Source organism: Rutilus rutilus, assembly GCF_951802725.1.
Source record: "Rutilus rutilus genome assembly, chromosome: 24".
Classification (NCBI taxonomy): domain Eukaryota; kingdom Metazoa; phylum Chordata; class Actinopteri; order Cypriniformes; family Leuciscidae; genus Rutilus; species Rutilus rutilus.
The window spans coordinates 1,413,037-1,433,079 of NC_140228.1; the positions used below are offsets into that span (position 1 = coordinate 1,413,037).

A 20,043-nucleotide genomic window follows, 5' to 3' on the forward strand; every position below is an offset into this window, starting at 1 on the left:
TTTCTGCATTAAATTATTACATCGTTTAAATGAATAAATTTTTAGCTAACTGTGATTTTGTATGTACATTTCTGAAATACATAGGCTAACTTAGACAGTTTCCTCTGATAACAGATCACTCTCATTTTCTGTAAAGCTGCTTTGAAATGATGTGTATTGTGAAAAGCGCTATACAAATAAACATGAATTGAATTGTATTTATTTGAATGTGTTTCTGTGTCTCTCCCCTCAGACGTCAGGTCTTCTCCGGTGATTCGTGGCGTTCGTGACCCGCAGGCGTCCGGCACCTGTATGAGTTGGGGCGGGACACACTACCGTACCTTTGACCGGAAACACTTCCACTTCCAGGGCAGTTGCACGTACCTGTTGGCCTCATCCACAGACGGGACCTGGGCCGTATACACCAGTTCAGTGTGGGACACTGTGGGACACTGTCGCAAGGTACAAACACACACTCGCTGTGAGTTTTATATTCCCACAAACGCCTGTTTAGAAGTCAGCATGATCTCAAAATGGACCATATGTTTAAAGTCAAGTCAAGTCTCCTTCATTTATACAGCGCTTTTTAAACATACAGATTTTTCAAAAGCAGCTTTACAGTGATAAAGGAAATTACAGTAACAGAGATTGTTTTGGCTTTACAGCAGCTCTAGAATAAAATTATTGTCCAGCTAAAGTAAGTTTTTGATTGATTCACTTCCGTTGTAAAAATCATTAGTTATTAACTTACAACACTGTTTTACATTAAAACTTTGAATGCGTTCTTAACTTAAAGGAGAACTCCGGTCAATTTTAACATTGAGCTCATTTTTTTGTACATTTGGAGTGCTGTCAATACAGAGAACAACGACAAAAATCGGTGTTGCCTACACCGAGTTATTCTATTTTTAAAATTTGCACCCTATTGACTTCAATGGGGCAAGTAGTAAGCCTGCTTTTTAGCCTCTTAACATCCTTTAAGTGTCATTACAAGTGCACAGAAAATGTGAGTGATTCCTTCCGAGTGAACACGAGTGGATCTGACTGCAGTAGATGTTAGAGATATTAATAAAAATGAAGTTAATTCAGCCAGCGCTCATACCTTTGTTTACATCCTGTTTTCGGTGGAAGGCCATAGTAATCGATTGTCGAGTTCACGCGCGTGATCATAGGTACTAAACCTATGCGCGTGAACTCGACAATCGATTACTATGGCCTTCCACCGAAAACAGGATGGTCTTTTAGTGCATAATTTATCGGTTGATGTTATAAACATATTTTACCTTAAAAAATATTCATAATCTTTTATCAAAATGTACCATTTTTCCTAAAGACTTCAAATTCAAATTAATTCCTCATGGATAAAATCAAGTCCTTCATTATGTTTCTTGTTTAATATATCCAGTTTTATTCTAAAATACATCATAGGCTATTTGGAGGAAAAATTGGTTGCAATTTCATGTCCATATGTTTATATTGTTGCAAAGAATCATTTTATGGTATAACTGCAAAATTTTCCCAAAGGCTTATCGGTAGCATTACTTAAAGCCTTAATTTATAATGCATTATAAAGGCATTTTATTATAATGAATAATGCATTAAATCTTTTCTGCATTATAATATTTGCAGATTCCTTGTTATATCTAAAAATTGGTTGTTTGCCATGTGTTTTATGCATTATACTTTCTAAAGGTGCAACAATGAATACAGTAGATAAGTATTATAATGCATTATAAGGTGCATCACAAGGCATAATTAATGCATTCAAAATACTTTTATAAAATAAAGGTTTTAAGTAGTGTCCATAGTAAATTAATTCCTCATTGGTAAAATCAAGTCCTACATTTTATTTATTGTTGAATATATATATATATATATATATATATATATATATATATATATATATATATATATATATATAGTTTTACTCCAAAATACATCTTATTGGAAGGTACAATTGGTTGCAAAAGCCATTTCATGTTTACTTGAGATCTTCAACATGTTGAAATTGTATCAGAGTTTTAGTTTAAAGTTTTAAGCTGTACGATTAGCACCAGGAAACTTGATTTGTGTCTTTGTTTGTGACTCAAAGATCGGCCAATTCAAGAAAATTATCTTATAATCTCATCTCAGAACACAACACTCATCTTTTGCATCTGGTTTCAAGTTGTTCAAGGTCATTATGAACAGACCGATGAACAAAACACATCACTTGTCTTAAACAGATGTGACATTTGTTTCTACAGCTGGTTTCTGTTGGTCATTGCATGAGAAATCCATGAAACCATCAAGCTGGAAACTTGGCAGCTTATCTTGAACCTCAATGATACAGAAAGTGTAATTGGTTTTGGGAGTTTGGGATGTTATTATATTGATTATGGTTGTTGATTGACAGGTGGTCGTCTTGTCTGTTGTTTATGTGGTTTGTTCTGTGTTTTAGGGTCTGCGGATGATGTTGGGTCTTGGCTTGGTCTCTATTCACAAAGGAAACATGACGGTTAATGGTTTATCTCTACCGCAGGGTGAACCGCTCTTCCAAAACGGTAAGAGACGCTTTATTCCTGATACTATATTATCTTCTGTATTGCAGCTGAAAAACTCATCCTTAAACAGTGGCATACATTTTATTTTATTTTTTTCAGTTATATTTCAATAAACATTATTTTTTTAAATAGTTTAAATACAAGTTAATTTAGTTTAAAAGTTAATTTTTAGTAGTTAAAATGTTTTTAATACTTTTTAATAGTTAAATTTTTTTTTAGGAGAGTATATTTACCCATACTTATATTTAGGATATTTATTTATTTATTAAACTTGTTTCATTTATATTTAATGATATATCTGTTCTAATGGTTTTTGGGTCTGCCTACATAATTTATCTTCGGAATACATAGTTGCAATATGTTTTATTTTGTCTTCTTTAGTGTAATATTTGTTTTTCTCCTGTTTATGCTGCTGTAACTTCTACATTTCCCCTTGGGGATAAATAAGGTTTTTATCTATCTTAGTTAACAATGATTACACGGTTTGGGGTGTGACTTCCTGTTTCCTGTTCATGTTATTGGCTAAGTATCTGTGTATGAAATATACTGAAGTGTGTTTCTGGTGACGTGTGTGTGTCGTCAGGAGTCAGCGTTCACTGGCTGGGTGACTTTGTGTTTGTGGAGAGCGGTTTGGGCGTCAGACTGAAGTTCGACATGGAGAACACCGTCTACCTCACCGTCACCGCAGAACACCTCGCAGCCACTAGGGGGCTTTGCGGCGTTTACAACAACAACCCAGATGGTATGAACGTTTGGCTTGGTTTGGAAAGATTGCATAAATAAAGTTAACAAATTCTGACATATTCTTTCTACTGCATTTTGAGTGTATGTTTTAATGCATTCCTACACTTAAAAGAAAAAGTTAATTTAGAAATTGCTAGTAAAATTCACACATAATCACATTTACATTTATGCATTTGGCAGACGCTTTTTTACATTGCATTTTAAGGTACACATTTACATTCTTATCAGTTCCTGCTTTCCCTGGGAATCAAACCCATGACCTTGGCGTTGCAAGCACCAACGCTCTACTGTTTGAGCTAATCTTTAATCTTTGTACCGTTTACAACTTATTGTACATTTTAACATTTACATTTTCTGCAGACGACTTCACTACCAGTGGTGGAAGTGTGTCTCAGTACGCCGCCAGCTTTGGAAACTCATGGCGTGTACAAGATCAGCAAGGCCAGGTGGGACACGATCTCCTTAAGTATTTACATACAATTTGATTGATCAAAAAAAGAGGCAGCAAGGCTACTAAATAGAATTAGCTATGTTTGCATAATCATGTATTTTTAAAAAGTCCTTATACCCTGTTTTGGATGTAAGCATACAGTAGTGTAGTGATGCTGCTGAGTTGTGTTGTGGTGTGTAACACAGGGGTGTAGTGATGCTGCTGAGTTGTGTTGTTGTGTTGTGTAACACAGGGGTGTAGTGATGCTGCTGAGTTGTGTTGTTGTGCTGTGTAACACAGGTGTGTAGTGATGCTGCTGAGTTGTGTGTAGTGATGCTGCTGAGTTGTGTTGTGCTGTGTAACACAGGTGTGTAGTGATGCTGCTGAGTTGTGTGTAGTGATGCTGCTGAGTTGTGTGTAGTGATGCTGCTGAGTTGTGTTGTGCTGTTGTTGTGTTGTTGTGCTGTGTAACACAGGTGTGTAGTGATGCTGCTGAGTTGTGTTGTTGTGTTGTGTAACACAGGTGTGTAGTGATGCTGCTGAGTTGTGTTGTGTAACACAGGTGTGTAGTGATGCTGCTGAGTTGTGTTTTTGTGCTTTTGTTGTGCTGTGTAACACAGGGGTGTAGTGATGCTGCTGAGTTGTGTTGTGGTGTGTAACACAGGTGTGTAGTGATGCTGCTGAGTTGTGTTGTTGTGTTGTGTAACACAGGGGTGTAGTGATGCTGCTGAGTTGTGTTGTTGTGTAACACAGTGGTGTAGTGATGCTGCTGAGTTGTGTTGTGCTGTGTAACACAGGTGTGTAGTGATGCTGCTGAGTTGTGTTGTGCTGTGTAACACAGGTGTGTAGTGATGCTGCTGAGTTGTGTTGTGCTGTGTAACACAGGTGTGTAGTGATGCTGCTGAGTTGTGTGTAGTGATGCTGCTGAGTTGTGTGTAGTGATGCTGCTGAGTTGTGTGTAGTGATGCTGCTGAGTTGTGTTGTTGTGCTGTTGTTGTGTTGTTGTGCTGTGTAACACAGGTGTGTAGTGATGCTGCTGAGTTGTGTTGTTGTGTTGTGTAACAGGTGTGTAGTGATGCTGCTGAGTTGTGTTGTTGTGTTGTGTAACACAGGTGTGTAGTGATGCTGCTGAGTTGTGTTGTGCTGTGTAACACAGGTGTGTAGTGATGCTGCTGAGTTGTGTTGTTGTGTTGTGTAACACATGTGTGTAGTGATGCTGCTGAGTTGTGTTGTTGTGTTGTGTAACACAGGTGTGTAGTGATGCTGCTGAGTTGTGTTGTTGTGTTGTGTAACACAGGTGTGTAGTGATGCTGCTGAGTTGTGTTGTGTAACACAGGTGTGTAGTGATGCTGCTGAGTTGTGTTGTTGTGCTGTGTAACACAGGTGTGTAGTGATGCTGCTGAGTTGTGTTGTGTAACACAGGTGTGTAGTGATGCTGCTGAGTTGTGTTGTTGTGCTGTGTAACACAGGTGTGTAGTGATGCTGCTGAGTTGTGTTGTGTAACACAGGTGTGTAGTGATGCTGCTGAGTTGTGTTGTTGTGCTGTGTAACACAGGTGTGTAGTGATGCTGCTGAGTTGTGTTGTTGTGCTGTGTAACACAGGTGTGTAGTGATGCTGCTGAGTTGTGCTGTGTAACACAGGTGTGTAGTGATGCTGCTGAGTTGTGTTGTTGTGCTGTGTAACACAGGTGTGTAGTGATGCTGCTGAGTTGTGTTGTGTAACACAGGTGTGTAGTGATGCTGCTGAGTTGTGTTGTTGTGCTGTGTAACACAGGTGTGTAGTGATGCTGCTGAGTTGTGTTGTTGTGCTGTGTAACACAGGTGTGTAGTGATGCTGCTGAGTTGTGTTGTGTAACACAGGTGTGTAGTGATGCTGCTGAGTTGTGTTGTTGTGTTGTGTAACACAGGTGTGTAGTGATGCTGCTGAGTTGTGTTGTTGTGTTGTGTTGTGTAACACAGGTGTGTAGTGATGTTGCTGAGTTGTGTTGTGTAACACAGGTGTGTAGTGATGCTGCTGAGTTGTGTTGTTGTGCTGCTGAGTTGTGTTGTTGTGCTGTGTAACACAGGTGTGTAGTGATGCTGCTGAGTTGTTGTGTTGTGTAACACAGGTGTGTAGTGATGCTGCTGAGTTGTGTTGTGTAACACAGGTGTGTAGTGATGCTGCTGAGTTGTGTTGTTGTGCTGCTGAGTTGTGTTGTTGTGCTGTGTAACACAGGTGTGTAGTGATGCTGCTGAGTTGTGTTGTTGTGCTGTGTAACACAGGTGTGTAGTGATGCTGCTGAGTTGTTGTGTTGTGTAACACAGGTGTGTAGTGATGCTGCTGAGTTGTGTTGTTGTGCTGCTGAGTTGTGTTGTTGTGCTGTGTAACACAGGTGTGTAGTGATGCTGCTGAGTTGTGTTGTTGTGCTGTGTAACACAGGTGTGTAGTGATGCTGCTGAGTTGTGATGCTGCTGAGTTGTGTTGTTGTGTTGTGTAACACAGGTGTGTAGTGATGCTGCTGAGTTGTGTTGTTGTGTTGTGTTGTGTAACACAGGTGTGTAGTGATGCTGCTGAGTTGGGCCACAGCTGTGATCTCTCGAGGGACGTTTCTCTACGCCGCGATGCAGAGACAGCGTGTCATCGTCTGAAGGAAAGCCCCTTCTCACACTGCCATCACCAGGTCAGGTCAATCTCACCAAGTGAGATTAGATGCATAAAAATGTATGTTTTATTTAAAATATTTAGTTATTGGAGGTTTGCATAGTATTCTGATTCTGCATTTCACAGATTTCATTCATTTTGAGGAATATTGAATCTTTTTTGTGTGCAAGTGAGATGAGTAAATGCTCACATTTAGTCTAGAGCTACAATAACCATCCTTATTTGAAAAAGTAACTCAGATATTTTGTTGTAAATTTTAAAAGTAATGCATTACTTTACTAGTTACTTGAAAAAGTAATCTGATTACGTAACTCAAGTGACTTGTAATGAGTTACACTCAACACTGTTCCTGACTGACATCTGGCCCTTCGCTCAGGTGGATCCCGGCCCGTATATCGACACGTGTCTGTATCTGTACTGCAGTCTGGATGTGAGCGAGAGAGAGACGGCGCTGTGCGATACGCTAGCCAGCTACGTGCGCGAGTGTGCAACGCAACACGTCATCATCCGCTGGAGGGCCGCCGGCTTCTGTGGTAATAATCATAATATTTACTTCGTCCTAAACTGACTTCTGTTGGCGCTAAAAGAATCTCTTGGATAACATTAGAATATAGTTTAAAATATAAAAACAAAAGCTAATCATTAAAATAGTAATATATTTTTTTTTATATATATATATATATAGATAGATAGATAGATAGATAGATAGATAGAGACTTTACTAAATAAAAAAAAAATTGATTTCTTAAAGTTGAACCAAGTTTTGTGGCATTAAAAAATTACTTTGAAATCCTTAAAGCAGCTGAAAAAATAGTTTAATGTTATTATTTTTATACTGTTGTTTTTATGTATTTCAGATACATGTTTTATGGATACATAGATAAAACATAGTTAAGAATAAATAAATAAAAAATGATAAAAATGGATAGGTGAACAAGAGAAATACGGCGGTATCTCTCTCGAATAAATAAAAATGAAATTAGATTAAAATAAATAATTTAAAATTAAATTAAATTAACATTATTTATTTATTTAAAATAAATACATAGATTAAAATAAATAAATAAATACAAATTACATTAAAATAAATTAGATTAAAATAAATAAATTATTAAAATAAATAGATACAAATGATGTTAAAATAAATATAAATAAAAAATAATAAACAAACCTGTCTCTAAATACATTATATATATATATATATATATATATATATATATATATATATATATATATATATATATATATATATATATATATATATATATATATATAATGTATTTATTATATTTTATTATTTTTTATAATTATTTTATTTTGTTTATAATTTTTTTATTTATATTTATATATGTATATTTCTCTCTTTCTATGCATGCTACATGTATTGTGTTTGTTTAACAATGATAATGCCTGTTATTTGCAACGGTAAAAACAGAGTAAAGTCGTTGTTGTTGTGTGTCCGTCTGCAGAGCGTGTGTGTCCGCGCGGTCAGGTGTTCTCGGACTGCGTGTCGTCCTGTCCTGCGAGCTGCTCGTCTCCCGGTCCTCCGCCGTCGGGTCAGTGTCGGGACGAGTGTGTGGGGGGGTGCGAGTGTCCTCCGGGTCTGGTCCTGCACGCGGGTCAGTGTGTGCGACGGATCGACTGTCCCTGTTTCCACCGGCGCCGCACGTACAGCGCAGGACAAGCCATCAGACAGAGGTGCAACACATGGTGGGTCCAACAGAGGCGACTGGTGGAGTCTGACGGAACGACTGATTCCAGTTCGCATGGATCCACGGAAACGACTAATAATTCTGTATTATGCTGCCAGACAAGTAATTTGGCGATGTTAAAGAAAGAAAGACCGCTCTGCGCACATATACAGTTAAACCAACAATTATTCAGACACCAGATTTCATTTTTTATATTTTTCACTAGTGTGATCAGGACACTATAGTTCATTTATGTAAGTGAGGAGAGCAAAATAAAGTAAACCGTGACATATTATACTCAAATAATTCTTCATACAAGTACAAATTTATTAAAATTTGGGACCAAAAATGATTGGGACACTTTGAGCTGATCATGTTTTGCTGAAGTGTTTTGTCTTTAATTGCTAATGCTCTTTTTACACACAGACTGAACACAATGAAGCATTGCTTGGTGATTGGTTGAGCTAAACTGGTATTATCTAATTGTGTAGTTAAATTTAACAGCTGACAGATATTCAACATAATTCATGTGTGAGACAGTCTAACGAAGGACGGACAAAACCAGTCAAATATCAACTGAGTTCTGCTCATATTTTATTACCATTTTCTAAACTATAGCGAATAAACTGTGATAATGAGAGAAATGTTGAAGGTGTCTGAATACATTTTGGTTTGACTGTATATTGAAACGCACAGATCGATAGACTAAACACATGATATGCATGTTCATGCCGTCACTGGTTTCACAGATTCACGTTTTTGAAGTTTACACAGAGATGAGAACGTTTTAAAAAAAATTCTAAACTTGCACCTTGGAGCCTGTTTCAAAGTTAGCGTTCTCGAGCTCCAAACACTGGTGTCGTGCAAATGAACGTCCAGAACACATTAAAAGTTTCTGTTGTTAGTTAGAACGGTACTGTGTAAGCGGCCCATAAGTTAAAGGGTTAGTTCACCCAAAAATTCTGTCAGTAATTACTCACCCTCATGTTGTTCCAACTCTGTAAGACCATAAACCTTAAGTTTATCAAGTGACGAGAATACTTTTTGCGCACAAAAAGTATTCTCGTCGCTTGATAAACTTAAGGTTGAGCCACTGGAGTCACTTGGACTATTTTAACGATGTCTTTACTAACTCTTCTGGGTCGGCAGATATCGATTACAGAGAAGCCTATGGAGGAGTGAGACAGCTCTCAGATTTAATCAGAAATATCTTAATCTGTGTTCTGAAGATGAAGGAAAGTCTGACGGGGTTGAACAACATGAGGGAGAGTAATTACTGACAGAGTTTTCATTAGTGGGTGAACGAACCCTTTAATAACTAATGATCTTTGCAACGGAAGTGAATCAATCAAAACTTAACTTTATCTGGACAATAACTTTATTCTAGAACTGCTGTAAAGCCAAAACAATCTCTGTTACTGTAATCTCCTATTATCACTGTAAAGCTTTCCTGTAGCTCAAACAGTAGAGCGTTGGCGCTTGCAACACTAAGGTCATGGGTTTGATTCCCAGGGAGAACTGGTAAGAATGTAAATGTGTGCCTTGAAATGCAATATACGTTGCTTTGGATAAAAGCATCTGCCAAATGAGTAAATGTAAATGTGAAGCTGCTTTGAAACGATCTGTATTGGTAAAAGCGCTCTATAAATGAAGCTGCCGTGAAGGTTCCTGTTGCGTTCTCACTGGTGTGTGTGTGTTGCAGTGTGTGTGGAGCCGGTCAGTGGGAGTGTTCTGCTGAGAGATGTGAAGCTCAGTGCGCTGTGATCGGAGCGATGCACGTCACAACCTTCGACCAGAAGAGATTCAGCCTTCAGAGCGGAGACTGCCAGTTCACAGCCGTCGAGGTCAGTCACTGAGGAGACCCGGGGTGTGTGTGTGTGTGTGTGGAGGGACTGGGAGGGATTTGAGATCATCTGTGTGTGTTTGAGATCATCTGTATGTGTTTGGAGTGATCTGAGATCATCTGTGTGTGTTTGAGATCATCTGTATGTGTTTGGAGTGATTTGAGATCATCTGTGTGTGTTTGGAGTGATTTGACATCATCAGTGTGTGTGTGGAGGGATTTGAGATCATCTGTGTGTGTTTGGAGTGATTTGAGATCATCGGTGTGTGTGTGTTTGGAGTGATTTGAGATCATCGGTGTGTGTGTGTTTGGAGTGATTTGAGATCATCGGTGTGTGTTTGGAGTGATTTGAGATCATCTGTGTGTGTGTGTTTGGAGTGATTTGAGATCATCGGTGTGTGTTTGGAGTGATTTGAGATCATCGGTGTGTGTGTTTGGAGTGATTTGAGATCTTCTGTGTGTGTTTGGAGTGATTTGAGATCATCTGTGTGTGTTTGGAGTGATTTGAGATCATCGGTGTGTGTTTGGAGTGATTTGAGATCATCTGTGTGTGTGTGTGTTTGGAGTTTGGAGTGATTTGAGATCATCTGTGTGTGTTTGGAGTGATTTGAGATCATCGGTGTGTGTGTGTTTGGAGTGATTTGAGATCATCGGTGTGTGTTTGGAGTGATTTGAGATCATCGGTGTGTGTGTTTGGAGTGTTTTGAGATCTTCTGTGTGTGTTTGGAGTGATTTGAGATCATCGGTGTGTGTGTTTGGAGTGATTTGAGATCTTCGGTGTGTGTTTGGAGTGATTTGAGATCATCGGTGTGTGTGTTTGGAGTGATTTGAGATCATCTGTGTGTGTTTGGAGTGATTTGAGATCATCGGTGTGTGTGTTTGGAGTGATTTGAGATCATCGGTGTGTGTGTTTGGAGTGATTTGAGATCTTCTGTGTGTGTTTGGAGTGATTTGAGATCTTCTGTGTGTGTTTGGAGTGATTTGAGATCATCGGTGTGTGTGTTTGGAGTGATTTGAGATCTTCTGTGTGTGTTTGGAGTGATTTGAGATCATCGGTGTGTGTTTGCAGGATTTCGTGGACCAGAAGCTCAGCGTGGGCATCAGTGCAGGACAGTGTTCAGGAGGATCTGCTGGGTGTCTGAGAGAGCTGAGGGTCACTGTGCTGACGACTACACTCACGCTCACTGACTCAGGTCATACATCTCTTTCTTCATCTGTCCATCCACCCATCCATCCATCTATCTGTCCATCCATCCATATATCCATCCCTCCATCATCCATCTGTCCATCCATCCATATATCCATCTGTCTCTTCACCCATCCATCCATCCATATATCCATCTGTCTCTTCACCCATCCATCCATCCATATATCATGCTCTCTTTTCTCTTCATCCATCCATCCATCCATCCATCCAATTGTCTTCATTCATTCATTCATTCATTCTTTCATTCATTCATCTAGATCTAGATTCTTATCTAGATTTATTTATACACAAATGTATATGTATTTAATTTCACTCTAGTTACTTTTATCTTCCACAAAGCTTTACCATACAATATAAAACAGATATTGCCACAACAACATAAAACAGCAAAAGAAAAGTCCTCAAGAAGACTGTAAATCTGTAATCTCAGGTTCAGTGCTGGTGAACGGTCAGCGAGAGCTTCTGCCGGTGATCACAGGAGATCTGATGGTCCGAAAGGCTTCCTCGAGTGTTCTGCTGATCCAGGCGTTCGGGGCTCGACTGATGTGGCATCTGGACGGGCCTCTTCTCCTCATCACCCTACAGCCGGGGTTTGCTCATAAGGTACCACAGTAACACACTGATCTCTTCAGTCTTTATTTATTTACAGATTCTAATAATAGAATATGGATTCTAAAGGCCCGTTCACACCAAGGACGATAAAGATATAGTTCTAAAAATCGTTCTCAATATTAAAGGGGTGGTTGATTGTGATTTCTCTTTTCTAACTGTAGTTAGTGTGTAATGTTGCTGTTTGAGCATAAACAACATCTGCAAAGTTACGACGCTCAAAGTTCAAAGCAAAGGGAGATATTTTATTTGACAAAAAAAACGACTGATAGGGACTACACAAGCTTCCTCCCGGGTTAGTGACATCACTAACCCTAAAATTTACATAAATCCTGCCTCGCAACAAATGGCTCTAAATGACTCTTCTAAGAACAAGCTCTTGTAGCTCCCCCCCCTGTGCCGGGAGCAGCAGCTCATTTGCATTTAAAGAGCCCACACACAAAACGATGCATTTTTTTAAATATAAAAAATGATCTGTGGGGTATTTTGAGCTAAAACTTCACACTCTGGGGACATCAGAGACTTATTTTACATCTTGTAAGAAGGGGCCCTTTATATGGAGTTAACACCACAGCTATAATGATAACGATATTTAGAAACGATATCGTTGGGTTCACTTTTGGAAAGATTTGTTTTCCAGCTGTTGAACAATAAAACACTGACAGCCAATCAGAATCCATTGTAATTTAAGGGCTCACGCATTTAAAATGGAAGACGACATATCAGAGAAGTTAATCGCCGAGGTGCAGAAAAATCCACCAGTGTTTGACAAGTGAAGTTTCTTTGAAAGAAAATGGATATGGAAAACAATCGTTCATACCCTCTGAATAAACGGTGAGAAGTTTTACTCGTTTCGACAACATTGTCTTGCTTTCTTTGAAGTTGCGGTGAAAAAGACTAGGTGTTGTTTTTATTCCACTATATTGACTGCGTCAGCTAAATTCACGGTTAGATTATTAGATTGATAACACAAGTTTCACTCAAAACACAGCATGCTGAGGACATCTGCTGGTTAAAGCCGTGTAAATGCAACAAGAACAGCAAAAACAACATTGTACGATGACGTTGTACACACTTTGAAACCGCAGCGCGCAAGAATAAACAGACCGTTATCGTTCGTTGGTGTGGACGCAAATATAGTTATCGTTATAGTTATCGTTATAGATATCGTTCTTGGTGTGGACGCAAATATAGTTATCGTTATAGTTATCGTTATAGATATCGTTCTTGGTGTGGACGCAAATATAGTTATCGTTATAGATATCGTTCTTGGTGTGGACGCAAATATAGTTTTCGTTATAATTATCGTTATCGTTATAGATATCGTTCTTGGTGTGGACGCAAATATAGTTATCGTGTGGACGCAAATATCGTGATCGTTATAGTTATCGTTCTTGGTGTGGATGCAAATATAGTTATCATTATAGTTATCGTTATAGTTATTGTTCTTGGTGTGGACGCAAATATAATTATTGTTATGGTTATCGTTATAGTTATCGTTCTTGATGTGGACGCAAATATAGTTATTGTTATGGTTATCGTTATAGCTTATTGTTCTTGGTGTGGACGCAAATATAGTTATTGTTATGGTTATCGTTATAGTTATTGTTCTTGATGTGGACGCAAATATAGTTATCTTTATAGTTATCGTTCTTGGTGTGGACGCAAATATAGTGATCGTTATAGTTATCTTTATAGTTATCGTTCTTGATGTGGACGCAAATATAGTGATCGTTATAGTTATCTTTATAGTTATCGTTCTTGATGTGGACGCAAATATAGTGATCGTTATAGTTATCGTTCTTGGTGTGGACGCAAATATAGTTATTGTTATGGTTATCGTTATAGTTATCGTTCTTGATGTGGACGCAAATATAGTTATCGTTATTGTTATTTTTATCGTTCTTGGTGTGGACACAAATATAGTTATCGTTATAGTTATTGTTCTCGGTGTGAACGGCCCTTAACAATAGAATTTGGTAGCTGAGGCTAACTCAACTAGCAGGTTGGTCATGTGACCGTTTGTTGTGATGTCAGGTTCGAGGATTGTGTGGCACTCTGACCTGGAGTCAGCATGATGATTTCACCACACCTGAGGGTGATGTCGAGAACAGCGTGTCCTCGTTTGCCGCCAAATTCAGAACGGGCTCCTGCCCTTTGCCCTCAGCGATGACCTCTGACCCCTGCGGGACGTACACCCAGCGGAGACAGTACGCAGAGAGTGTGTGCTCTGTGATTCACAGCTCAGTGTTTCAGGTCAGTGTGCTTTGGGTTACATTTACATTTAGAATAGTATAGACTAGAAAAGGTAAGTGCTTGTATTAATTGGTCAGGTGCTGATGGAAAGTGTGTGTGTCTTGCAGGCGTGTCATGACGTGGTGGACCGAGAGCCGTACATGCGTGTGTGTCTCAGTGAAGTGTGTGGCTGCGACCTGCAGAAGTCGTGCCAATGCATCGTCCTCGCAGCTTACGCCCGTCAGTGTGCCCAGGAGGGGGCGCCGGTCAGCTGGAGGAATCACACATTCTGCTGTAAGAAGCGCTTTAATGTTAAGATGTTACATGTTAATAGTGCAGGGCAACGATTAATCACATCCAAAATAAAAGTTTGTGTTTACATAATAGTACATGTGTGTGTAGTGTATAGTTATTTTGTATATATAAATACACACACATATGCATGTATATATTTAAGAAATATTTGCATGTATATAAGGTATTTATATTTATACATCATTTATATTATATTTAAATATAAACATTTTATATATAAATAACACTGAAATATATACATGCATGTGTGTATTTATATATACAAAATAATTATACACAGTATACACATATATTATGTATACAAACTTTTATTTTGGATGCAATTAATCAAAGGCGAATATTATTTAATATTATTCTTATTCTGATTCCTTATCATCATAAATATTATTATTAATATAAATTAATAATTTATATATATATATATATATATATATATATAAAGGTCAAAGTGGTTAAGTTTGACATTCTGCTGCTGTAGGAAATTTTAATCTTAAGATGTTAATATTACATGTTAATATTATTTTTGAAATGTGGGTAACACTTTATTTTACAGTGTTGTTACACGTGACATGCAGTTACTGTAGAAATAACTAAATTATGCATAATTACATGCAATTACATGCTAACCCAAAACAAACCCTCATCCTAACCCTAACCCTGTAGTAAGGACTCAGTACTTACACTGTAACACTGACACCTTAAAATTATTATTTATTCAATATTTATATTATTTAATATAATTATTCATATATTTTAATGAAATATATTATGTAATATATCATTGTAGCATTTTTATAATAATATATAATAAATGATATGTATTATGTTTGTTAGTAATATGATCTATATTTTTTATATTAATATTATTAACATTATTTAGCATATATATATATATATATGAATTACATAATATATTTAATGTTATAATACAATTGAATATATAATAATATATATTATTAAAAATAATATTAATATTTAATATTATATATGATAGTGTTAAATGTGGCACAAGACATATGAGAGCTGTTCAAATGCGTCCCCAGAGCCGAGAGAAATGTTGATTATAAATATCAGAAGTAGTGATAGAAGCTCAGGTGTGTGTTCCTCTCCTGCAGCGGTGCAGTGCTCTGGAGGACAGGTGTATCAGGAGTGCGGGCGTCCGTGCGGATCGTCCTGTGCCGATCTGTGGAGCGGATGGAGCTGTGAGGGGGACGAGGGCGAAGGGAACTGTGTGCCGGGGTGTCAGTGTCCCAACGGACTGGCACAGGACAGTCAGGGTCAGTGTGTGCCTGTCCACATGTGTCCCTGCACATACGGAGGCCAGATCCATCCCGCGGGAAGCACCAGACAGAAGAACTGCAACAGCTGGTAGGAAAAACACAGCTACCGATTCTCACTCATGAGGGGCGACGTGAAGCTATTACGATAATTATATTGTACAAGTATTTATTCCTCATGGTAGTAATATTAGCTTCATTTATGCTGGGGTTTTTTTCCTTTATGCAACATAGAATCGGTCTGTCTGCCCGTCGTCCCCATTAAGGGTTTTATGGTGGTGGTGTGAAAAGCATCATGTCTGTTTTATGGCTCTTTATGGTTTTGGGGGGCAGATTATTATCACCTGCACTCTGATAACACAGCAAATGTTCATCAGAAAATCACCTTTGTACTCAAACTAATGCATGTACAGTATGTGGACCAAAGAGGAAAGCACAAAAAATCACAGACTAACAGAAACCAATGTGAAGAGCGATAAACATCTATTTTATATTCCTGCTTACATGTTTATTTATGAAATATATCAGTTGTCTTAAATTAAACGTTTCTATGATCTGATATTGGAAATAATGTAATTGCATTAATTACCTAGATTTTTACTTTTTCTGAAGACAAAGAGGTTGCTAGGGTGTTCTTTAAATTTGCTAGGCTGTTCTGTGAGGTTGCTAGGCTGTTCTGTGAGGTTGCTAGAGGTGTTCTGTGAGGTTGCTAGGCTGTTCTGTGAGGTTGCTAGGGTGTTCTTTAAGGTTGCTAGGCTGTTCTGTGAGGTTGCTAGGCTGTTCTGTGAGGTTGCTAGGGTGTTCTTTAAGGTTGCTAGGCTGTTCTGTGAGGTTGCTAGAGGTGTTCTGTGAGGTTGCTAGGGTGTTCTTTAAGGTTGCTAGGCTGTTCTGTGAGGTTGCTAGAGGTGTTCTGTGAGGTTGCTAGGGTGTTCTTTAAGGTTGCTAGGCTGTTCTGTGAGGTTGCTAGGCTGTTCTGTGAGGTTGCTAGAGGTGTTCTGTGAGGTTGCTAGGCTGTTCTGTGAGGTTGCTAGGGTGTTCTTTAAGGTTGCTAGGCTGTTCTGTGAGGTTGCTAGGCTGTTCTGTGAGGTTGCTAGGGTGTTCTTTAAGGTTGCTAGGCTGTTCTGTGAGGTTGCTAGGCTGTTCTGTGAGGTTGCTAGTGTGTTCTTTAAGGTTGCTAGGCTGTTCTGTGAGGTTGCTAGAGGTGTTCTGTGAGGTTGCTAGGGTGTTCTTTAAGGTTGCTAGGCTGTTCTGTGAGGTTGCTAGGGTGTTCTTTAAGGTTGCTAGGCTGTTCTGTGAGGTTGCTAGAGGTGTTCTGTGAGGTTGCTAGGCTGTTCTGTGAGGTTGCTAGGCTGTTCTGTGAGGGTGTTCTGTGAGGTTGCTAGGGTGTTCTGTGAGGTTGCTAGGGTGTTCTTTAAGGTTGCTAGGCTGTTCTGTGAGGTTGCTAGGCTGTTCTGTGAGGTTGCTAGGGTGTTCTTTAAGGTTGCTAGGCTGTTCTGTGAGGTTGCTAGGCTGTTCTGTGAGGTTGCTAGGGTGTTCTTTAAGGTTGCTAGGCTGTTCTGTGAGGTTGCTAGGCTGTTCTGTGAGGTTGCTAGGGTGTTCTTTAAGGTTGCTAGGCTGTTCTGTGAGGTTGCTAGAGGTGTTCTGTGAGGTTGCTAGGGTGTTCTTTAAGGTTGCTAGGCTGTTCTGTGAGGTTGCTAGGGTGTTCTTTAAGGTTGCTAGGCTGTTCTGTGAGGTTGCTAGAGGTGTTCTGTGAGGTTGCTAGGCTGTTCTGTGAGGTTGCTAGGCTGTTCTGTGAGGTTGCTAGGGTGTTCTGTGAGGGTGTTCTGTGAGGTTGCTAGGGTGTTCTGTGAGGTTGCTAGGGTGTTCTGTGAGGTTGCTAGGCTGTTCTGTGAGGTTGCTAGGGTGTTCTTGGCGGTCAGCGAGTGTGTGAGAGGTGTGAGGTATCTGATGAAGTCACTCTATGACCCACGGGCTCTGTGTCTCGGGATAGGTTGATTTCATTGCATCTCTTGTGCCTCAGATCAGCCGTCGACCCATCGACAGAATCGACAGAATCCTGTGTTCACTTAATTTTTTTAGTTTAGATTTGACTTAATCTGACTCCAATTTCAACTGATTATTAAATTTAGATTGTGTTTCTAATTGGAAACTAGTAAACCAAAGTAAAGATCCGCACACCGGGAGCTCTTCGGTGTGCGGATCTTTACTTTGGTTTACTTGTATGATATATTGGATCCAGCACCCGTACTTAATTGGGATGTGCGTGATTATACTGCTCTAATTGGAAACTAATCATAAATATTGGTTATATGTTAATTTAGATCTTTGATTATTCTGGGTATCCCGTACTTTAAATTATTTGTTCATTAGGGACCCGATATCGCATAGAAAATCACATCGGCCGGTCGTGTTTTCGTGGTGAAAATCCAGCTTTTAATGTTGTTTGTGTGTCTATGTGGTGTTTTTAATATGCTTTAAGACAAAGCATGTGTAAGTTCATAAGTCGACACCATTGCTGAGTATTTCCTCCTTAAAACTGCAGTGAACCAAAGACAGTCTCAAAAACACGCTTTGAAATCGCTGGTGTTTCTGACGTCACAAACTACCTTGTAACCAATCAGATCAACGTGTGATCGTCAACCAGTGGATCTCTGAGCTGAGTGAGTGAGTGGAGGCGGGGCTCATTTGCATATTCATAGAACCGCGCATACTAAATGAGGCGAGGGTGTCGAGTTACATTGAAGAGATTTTAAGGCATGATGAAATTTTGTTCAAGGAAAAAACATTGAAATATGTCATTTTGGTGATCAAAGATGAGTTTTAAGGGATAAATGATTGACTTATAGTTTGACCTATTCTGCCACAGATTTGCAGAAATACCAGACTCCACTTAATCTATTGGTCCTAATAATTTCAGAAGAGTCCAGAATAAATCAAATATAACATTTTATTTGTCAGGTAAAAATGTATCATGCCAATTACATAATTAAACAATTAGAATTCAGTTATTCAGAAATAATAAATACATAACATCAATTGCTCAAAGAATGAATCTAAGAGTGAGAAATGCAGACCAGACAGCGAGAGACACACAGTGTTTTTAACACACTGCATTTGTTTCTTCTGAGTACAGAATTTCTGTATGGGATATTTAGAAGAATATCAGTAACCAGACAGTTTCTGGTCTCATTGACTTCCATAGTATATGTTTTTCCTACTATGGAAGTCAATGAGACCAGAAACTGTCTGGTTACTGACATTCTTCTAAATATCTTCCTTTCTGTTCAGCAGAAGAAAGAAATTCATACAGGTTTGAAACAACATGAGGGTGAGTATATGATGACAGAATTTTCATTTTAAAGTGGAGTATCCCTTTAAATACTCAGACCAGACCAAAGGGTTTGTAAATATTTACTACACAAACACCAGGTTTCGGGGTGGAGGAAGAGGATTCTCAGATGTCTTGAAGAGACACCACCCAAAAATCTTTCAGTCTTTCTCATAATACAAGTGATTGCATTTTACCAATCACACTAAGACATTTAAAATGATACCAAACATGAAAGGGAAAAATCTATATATTCACAAGATACATCATATGTGATATATAGGCATTCGTTCGTGAACTTTCGGTGACTTGAATCAGGGATGCATAGATAAACGATGTCCTGTACTCTTTCTTTGAGGTCTTCTCTCCACGGGTGCGTTTTATTGTTTTATTGTTTTATTGCAGGGTGTTTTGTTCTCAGCTTTTGTCTTAGCTGGAAAGCCAAGTCTAACACGGGTTTATGACGGCTGATATCTAACGTGCTTCTCGTCTGGGCTTGATGTTCGGTGTGGTAATGTGGAGTTTGGCTCAGAACGATAATGAAACGCAGATTGAGATTGCACATTTATGATGTGTTTCCTTAAACATCCACACGTGTGTGTTTATGAGTAATGTATTTCTGCATGTGAAACACCTGCTCACAATTCAAATCAATAGATCTGGGGTAAACATGAAGACAGTCTTCAGTATTGTGTTTGTGGGATAATTTACAAGCAAATCTTTATGGTGTCACACACCTGTTATTAATTAATTAATTAATATATTTATTTAATTGATTCTCTTTATTTGAGATTCTCCTATACTGGTATCCCCTATACCCCCAAATGGTTTTAAGTCAGTTATTTCTATCTTTTGCTGTAGTGTGTCCGAGACGCTTGAAGAAACCTTCCTGCAAAGCTTCCTAAAAAACTATGCGCAAGTGTACCTGGACAAAAGCCGTTTTAAACGCAAAGGGTCGTTACACCATATATTGATTTGAATTAGTTAATAGAAGTTAAATCATAAATAAATTCAATTTGTGATTTTATTTTTGAAAGCATTCTCACTTTACAGCATTTTAACACAAGTGCCAGTGCTTTTCACAGTACTGTAGCTTTGCAGGAAGGTAAGTACTGTATAATAAAAGAACAGACCGCAGAAAGAGATTTATGATGGCTGTGTTGTAAAACAGATTGAAAGCAGATAGAATGAAAGAGAAGAA

General features: G+C 38.6%; 1 protein-coding gene across 3 annotated transcripts in view; it reads left to right on the forward strand.

Moving 5' to 3' along the window:
- Window positions 1–2,416: 2,416 nt before the first annotated feature.
- The window catches only part of sspo (SCO-spondin), a gene marked incomplete at its 3' end in the record, with an annotated part of 121,608 nt that continues 103,981 nt past the window's right edge, over window positions 2,417–20,043 (forward strand). For all 3 annotated transcript variants that reach the window (XM_084398407.1, XM_084398408.1, XM_084398409.1), the window contains exons 1-12: window positions 2,417–2,522; window positions 3,106–3,264; window positions 3,627–3,712; window positions 6,231–6,356; window positions 6,714–6,870; window positions 7,807–8,047; window positions 9,731–9,872; window positions 10,941–11,064; window positions 11,509–11,681; window positions 13,725–13,943; window positions 14,051–14,216; window positions 15,353–15,605. In XM_084398407.1, the coding sequence (XP_084254533.1) occupies window positions 2,429–2,522; window positions 3,106–3,264; window positions 3,627–3,712; window positions 6,231–6,356; window positions 6,714–6,870; window positions 7,807–8,047; window positions 9,731–9,872; window positions 10,941–11,064; window positions 11,509–11,681; window positions 13,725–13,943; window positions 14,051–14,216; window positions 15,353–15,605 (1,940 nt within the window). In that variant the 5' untranslated portion in view covers window positions 2,417–2,428. The remainder of the gene's footprint in view (window positions 2,523–3,105; window positions 3,265–3,626; window positions 3,713–6,230; window positions 6,357–6,713; window positions 6,871–7,806; window positions 8,048–9,730; window positions 9,873–10,940; window positions 11,065–11,508; window positions 11,682–13,724; window positions 13,944–14,050; window positions 14,217–15,352; window positions 15,606–20,043) is intronic.